This window comes from Myotis brandtii, unplaced genomic scaffold (genome assembly GCF_000412655.1).
Source record: "Myotis brandtii unplaced genomic scaffold, ASM41265v1 scaffold643, whole genome shotgun sequence".
Classification (NCBI taxonomy): domain Eukaryota; kingdom Metazoa; phylum Chordata; class Mammalia; order Chiroptera; family Vespertilionidae; genus Myotis; species Myotis brandtii.
Window position 1 is genome coordinate 250,695 of NW_005370478.1, and position 7,159 is coordinate 257,853.

Below are 7,159 nucleotides of genomic sequence, written 5' to 3' on the forward strand. Positions count from 1 at the left end.
CATGGTGTCACTTTGTCTGGTTTTGCTGTTTTTCCGGTCCTGAGGCCCACACCACTGAGGCCTAGATGTTATCTCTAGTTTGAACAAAACGCTGTCTCTGTAGTCAACAGGCTGAACGCCTTGATTATTATTATTTTTTTAAAATATATATTTTTATTGATTTCAGAAAGGAAGGGAGAGGGAGAGAAAAATAGAAACATCAATGATGAGAGAGAATAATTGATCGGCTGCCTCCTGCACACCCCCTACTGGGGATCAAGCCCAAAACCCAGGCATGTGCCCTTGACCATAATCGAACCCGGGACCCTTCAGTCCGCAGGCCGACGCTTTAGCCGCTGAGCCAAACCGGCTAGGGCCGTGTTGATTATTTGATGCTGATCAGAACCTCCTTGTCCTGAGGGCTCAATGCTTAATGGAGTGCACGTGCAAAGGAGAAGAGGCAGGTGAGGCAGGGTGCTGCTGGGCGAGGCCAGTGGGAATGGGCTCTCTGTCTCCGTTTCCCCATTCCACCTGCCAAAGCATTCTCCTAATTGTTTACTCTCCTGCCTCACGGGGAGGAGAGCAATGGACAGAGAGAATCCGGGCATGTGGAAAAGTCTCCTTCAGGCACACAGCAGAGTACTGATAGGACGTGCTTGGGAAGAAACTGCCGGAGGCCCAGGGAAGACACTTCCGTAGAGACCCTCGGTCCCAGTGGGTGGTGCTCACACAGGGCAGGGATCATACTCCACCCGCCAGACGGGACTGCTCACAACTCATGGGCCGCTGCGCGGAGCGCGCAGGGCGGTCTCGCCTCAGTTGCGCGAGGCCGACCTACAAAAGCTCACAAAAGCAAGCCCCCAAGGGACCAAGCTGTTGACAAGTCACTCAGCTGGACCCCAGAACAAAGCCCCATAAGATTTATGGCGCTACCACAATAGCGAGTCCCCCAGACGGTGAACTAGGACAATGTCGCCATTCGGTCACAGAATGCCAGGCATGCACAGAGGAGAATAATCAGTGTACCGAGACCCAACCCTAACTGACACGATGCTAAAGGAGCAGAGAGGACACGAATGCTGTTATTATGACTGTTACGTATGTCCAAAGGGTCCATTGGAAACGTGGAACACACACGAATGTGTAGAGTCAATCTTTAGAGATAATAAATTCACTCGGTGGAATGAACAGGATTAGACATTGCAGGGAAAAGATGAGGGAACATAAAGCCATGAGCAATGGGAAACATCCAAAATGAAACACCGCGCAAAATTATTTTTAGATCATGGAGTGGTAGGGCAAATTTAAAACGCGTTTGCCCCTTTTGACTCCGCCGCACCCACTCTTTCTGACCCCGCCCCGCGCACCTCGGGCAAGGGGAGCCAGGCGAGCGCCAGCGGCCAGGCCGTGGGGTGCAGCCTGAGCAAAGGGGGAGAGCCATCACGGGAGCCCACGGGCCGTTCGGCTTTCCCCTGCCCCATCCCCCCTGGCCCTCCATAGGGCTCAGAATGTGAGGCGGTAGTGGAGCAAGGCCGGGCGGGTTACTCGGCGGCTCCATTGTCTTCAGAATCGACCAAAGCGCGGGTTTCAAACGCAACCAACACGCAGCGTGGACTCCACTTCTTCGGTTTTCCGAGGCTTGGGAGTCTGCACGGCCCTCTGTCCAGCGACAAGGATATGGCTCTACCTAGCAGTGACTAAGGACTTGTTCTCTACTACATTGAGATGCTAGTCCCTGTAGGTCTCTGTGGCGCAATCGGTTAGCGCGTTCGGCTGTTAACCGAAAGGTTGGTGGTTCGAGCCCACCCAGGGACGCCTTTGTTATTCTTTAAAAGCCAAACCTTTGTATCTCTCTCTTCTCTGCATCCTCTCTCAACCATCACCCAAGACAGACTTCCTCCACTACTACCCAAGTTGTTTCTGTCATTGTGGGGTTACGAATAATGGTGTTCTCATCATCTTATACACAGATCTGGACATTTCAAGCATTTCTATTGGGTAGGAAGATCAACTGCTCTAAAGCAGTGTTTATGTGCTTTCTGTAAGATTCCATTTTCTCTCCTTTTGCATATCACTGTTATTTCAGCGGCTTCTTTAGGCTCTAGAGCACACACACAGCCTGCCTTCAAGTGGTAGAGTACCTCTCCCCGCGTCCCTCCTGCCTGCCCTTATGCTGTGGTCGTCATGCATTGCACTTGACATATGCTATAAGCCCCGAAATCCACCATTATTACTGTTGTGTCTATCCCACATTCTTAAAGAGATGTAAATGATAAGAAAGATGTCTTACATCTATATATCTATATATGTTCCCATGCAGGTTCCATTTCTGTCGTCCTTCATCCTTCGTGTACACCCTATCTTGCATTTTTATTGCCTCGATTCCCTTGCCCATCCTTTCCTTGGAATTTTCTTTTGAGTTCTGAGACCACACACTGTTCATGGTTATCTTCCTGTCTCTCTGTAATACCTCTGTGACAAACCACCACCAACAACAAAATTGTCTCTTACTGAAGATTAAACAAGATAACATATGACAAGGGATGTACCTGTCACACCACGGGAACTCAATAAATGTTAACACTTGTTACAAGAGCTATAATAGAGATGCATACAAGATGCTACTGGAACGTTCGGGAGAACTGGGAGTGAACTGGTAAGGGGGTCTGAGGAATCCAACACGGCTGCAGGGTAGCTGGAACCTCCCACCGCTGGCTCCCAACCTTGGACGAATTTGCGGCCGAACTGCAGGGCAAGCCGCTTGAAAAGCTAGCTGAAGCGTAGCTGCTCTGAAATATTGTGAACAGGGAACGCAGAGGAAAGACAGAAGGAGACGAAGAGAGGGTGAGGCAGCTCCCACAGGTGTGCAGCTTGGAGGCCTTGGGCCTTGGGGGGTGCACTAGTATAAAAACTGACCTGCAGGGTTACTATCTCAGGAGACACACTGGGGGCGGGGTACAGACCTCCAAAACTCACACACGTCTAACTAGAGATATTCCAAGAGACCTGGACTGATTCTGCTGAGATCTGCTGGTCACCAGCGTCAGGTCTCCCAGGTTCCAGAGACTGTCCCACGGCCTCGTGAGCAGAACACTTGCTACCCAAAGGCTCATGTCACCAAAAAGGGGAACACGGTTGGCAACTGTCTCTCATACATCACATGTAAGGCCAAAAGGTACTTTACAAAGATAGATCTTTGTACATGGATGGAGGGAGAGAGGGAGGTAGGGATAGAGGTGCACACAGAAGGTGGGACCCATCATTTCACGTGTCTGTGTCACAAGTGACATCTGCCCGGCACTGGATCATCTTATTTTTGTTACTTGGAGGGGATTTTCATTAGCTTCCAAATGAAGTTGAAGAGGAAAATCAAATAAATATTCCTCGAAGTTTATCAGGCACCTTCTGAAGAAAGGGAACTTGTAAAAATTGGAAGTGGGTCAATGTCATTGTCATGTGCTGCCATGCACTGCCCTCTAGTGGATGAGTGAGACATGACACACGTGTTGTGGGGCTCATGGTTCTGTCAGCAATAGAAGCAGCTTGCCGTTAGACCAAAATAAAATCTGTTAAGAGTCAACATTTTGGGGTGCCTTCGTAGAAGTCATTGACCTGTCATTTCACACTAGGAAAACACAGCCTTTGTCCAAAATCTGGTACTTCAGGGTCTGCATTGAGCTCCTGAATCAGGCCCTAGGTTCCAGGACAGAAAAGGCAAGGGCTCTGTCAGCAATAGAAGCAGCTTGCCGTTAGACCAAAATAAAATCTGTTAAGAGTCAACATTTTGGGGTGCCTTCGTAGAAGTCATTGACCTGTCATTTCACACTAGGAAAACACAGCCTTTGTCCAAAATCTGGTACTTCAGGGTCTGCATTGAGCTCCTGAATCAGGCCCTAGGTTCCAGGACAGAAAAGGCAGACAAGGTTGCAGCCCCCGGGCCCGCAGGGAAGTGTGGGGATAATGGGTCTACATCACATGCCCCCAGTGCCGCATGTCTGGATGAAGAAAATAGTACACAAAACCAAAGCATACTGGTGGAAGCCCTCTGCTGAAACAATACACATTTTAGAAGATTGGAACACTACCCCTCCACCTATTGGTATCCTTTCATCTACATTTAAACACAGAGTTATTCCAAATATGGGGTCACCCTTTATTCCCACTCACCTTTCATTTAACATGAATAATTATCCCTGCCCTTTAATATCTTTGAATCTATGATTTCATGGCTTCAGAGCACTTCTTATTACACGTTGTATGTAACTGACCTGCTTCTAGAGCTCCTGCTGCCGTCTCCTCCGCCAACCACATCTTATTCGTCCTTGAAAGTGAAGTTCGACTGGTAGGAGCTCCAGGTAGCTTCCAAATGTAGAATCAGTCACTAAACTCCCAAAGCACCTTCACCTGATTCTTTTTCCTTAAAAGGATAAGGGGGGAGGGGCTGAAGAGCTGCACTGAGACTACATTTATACGCCCAGCAGCGGGACGGCAGGAGCCCTACACAAACTCAGGTGTGTTTAGCGGCGGAAAGCACAACTGTGTAGACACTTGGAGGCTGAAGAAGAGGTTAGAAAGGTGGTCAGGGTGGCTGGAGGGAGCTGGGAGGAAATAAGAGGTGGGGGGAGAGGATAGGGCCCGGGCCGGTGTGGGACGACTGTACCTACTGCTGTGTGACAGCGTTACACCACACTAGAGCCTTAACCAGCACGCACTAATGAGCTCACAGGTTCTGGTACTACTGCCAGTGTCTCTCACTGAGGTCTCAGCTGAGGCAGGATCTGTGTCACTCAGGATCTGAGCTCACACGGGGCATCTTCGGGATTCAGTTTGGATTGAAGGCCTGATGTCCTATCTGTTGGTCTCGTTCAGTGCTAGGCCATGTGGATCTCTCCAGCTAGCAGCTCATAACTCAGAGGCTTAGTCCTCAGAGTGAGTGACTGAGAGAGACAGAGACAGAGAGACAGAGAGAAACGCAGGTCAGAGTGAGCAAGACCTTTCTCTTTCTGAGGAAGTTTGGTTATTGAAAAGGATGAGGCAGAAACCTAGGGGAGAAACTTCAGGTAAGACCCAGTGAATCCCAAGGCTCCCTGTAACTCCTTAACCACCCCAAGCATTAAATTGTGTGTGAATAGCCCAGCTAGGTGCTGGGAATATGTCCGTTCAATGTGACATATGTTCGTGCTCAGGTTAAGTGCAGGAGGTCCTTAACCTGGAGGGGTCAGGGAGAAGGTTTTCCAAAGAGAATGATAGCTTGACCCAGATGGCAGGTAAGATAGGAGGAGGGAGTCAGGACTCAAGTTAGCTAGATGTTTCAGAAGCATGATGAAAAGACCCCAGAGGGCCCTAGCTGGTTTGGCTCAGTGGATAGAGCATCGGCCAGTGGACTGAAGGGTCCCGGGTTCAGTTCTGGTCAAGGGCACATGCCTGGGTTGTGGGCTCGATCCCCATTAGGGGGCGTGCAGGAGGCAGCAGATCAATGATTCTCTCTCATCATTGATGTTTCTCTCTCTCCCTCTCCCTTCCTCTCTGAAATCAATAAAAATATATAAACATAAATAAAATAAAAATCTTTAAAAAAATTCGAGGGAAAGAAAGCATGATAGATTCTTGGGGTTACCTGGCCATCTTAGGGGGCCTTAGATGGTTCCAGTGTTTAAAACAAAGACACCTCTGTGGGAGACTGAAAAAGATGTAAACGAATTCCTGAATGATACTTGGCCTTGCCTTGGGAAGAGGATAAAGAGGTCAGTAGAATGACCTCTTGGTTGCTATCTCTTCGCTTCCTGAAGTTTCTATCTCATGTTTTTTTTTTGTTTGTTTTTTTTAAAATATATTTTATTGATTTTTTACAGAGAGGAAGGGAGAGAGAGAGAGAGTTAGAAACATCGATGAGAGAGAAACACCGATCAGCTGCCTCCTGCACATCTCCCACTGGGGATGTGCCCGAAACCCAGGTACATGCCCTTGACCGGAATCGAACCTGGGACCTTTCAGTCCGCAGGCCGACACTCTATCCACTGAGCCAAACCAGTCTTGGTGTATCTCATGCTTTTTATAAACAATTGAAGACGTCGAACAGCAAAAGGAGACAGACATCTCTGACTTGGGCAAGGTTCTAAAACACTTCCAGGTGAGGAGACAAGAGTACACGGGCGGGTTCACGTGAACGTTCCCAGCCCACCTGCCCAGCGATGTGCCCGTCTCCCATGTCTAACCTCCCACAACTGTGTGTTCCCAGGTCGTCTCACCAATGGTGGCAATAGATTGCACTGTCGTCATCAGGGGTCTAGGGTGTCCCCTGTGTGTGGGGACACATTACATTCTCTGGGGATGGTGGGTGAGATTTTAGCTTCTTAAAAAGAGCGCACAGATTTTTTAAAAAGGTTAGAAACAGTGATTGACATTCTCTTCCCCAGGGTGTCCTTGTCACAACCACCCCCCAAATCTTCAGGTTCTGTGTGGCTATACAAGTGAGATTTGGGGCACCATCAGCATCATGTTGGAATCACTGTTGTGTGACCCCTGAGTCCTCTTCAGGACGTCCCTGTGCAAGACAGAAAAGAAATCACAGGCCCCATGCCCTCCGAGGCAAGGTGACCTAAGGAATAGGTTTATTTTTTCACCAGTTTATTTTTTGGTGAAATAATTTCAAGAGCTCATGTAAAGACAGCACAGGGAGCAGCACAGAACAGTGGTTGGTACGTGGAGAAACCGCTCAATACATTTCATCAGCCTCAGTTTGGCTTTGGTGGGGCAAGCTGCCAAGGGTGGTGGCCCAGAGAGCAGAGGGAAGCCAGGTCTCTGGGGAAGAGAGGGCTCAGAACGCGGCAGTGGGGCTCTGAGGGGTGAGCTTCAGAGCCAGATGTCAGAGCTGCAGTCACCCCCAGGGTAGCGGAGCTCATGGGCCAGCGCTGGGCCGAGGGGCTCCTTCCCGAAGTCCACCAGGAAGTTGGGGTTCAACTTCAGCCCTCCCTTCACTGTGTCTACATCAACCTGCAGCATCACGGAGCCTTCCCTGGTGGCAATGAGGGGGGGAGAAGAGAGAGGTCAGAGGGGGCCATCCCCTTCCCCCAAGGCATTGTGAGTGCGCAAGTGGGTTCCTGAGGAGGGAGCAGGGTCTGTGTGGTGGGGGCAGGTGGGTGCCCGAGGAATCTTCAGAAAGCCAAAGACCTGGGGGGGC

The 7,159-nt window shown here is 49.7% G+C and overlaps 1 protein-coding gene and 1 non-coding gene across 3 annotated transcripts in view; one reads left to right on the top strand and one right to left on the bottom strand.

Annotated features, from left to right (window-relative positions):
• The first annotated feature begins 1,720 nt into the window (after positions 1 to 1,720).
• On the top strand, positions 1,721 to 1,794 carry TRNAN-GUU. Its single transcript has one exon. It is a non-coding gene; the product is annotated as a tRNA-Asn (tRNA).
• A 4,795-nt stretch (positions 1,795 to 6,589) lies between these two features.
• The window catches only part of SELENBP1 (selenium binding protein 1), a 10,880-nt gene continuing 10,310 nt past the window's right edge, over positions 6,590 to 7,159 (bottom strand). For both annotated transcript variants that reach the window (XM_005880599.2, XM_014528670.1), the window contains one exon: positions 6,590 to 6,994. In XM_005880599.2, the coding sequence (XP_005880661.1) occupies positions 6,832 to 6,994 (163 nt within the window). In that variant the 3' untranslated portion in view covers positions 6,590 to 6,831. The remainder of the gene's footprint in view (positions 6,995 to 7,159) is intronic.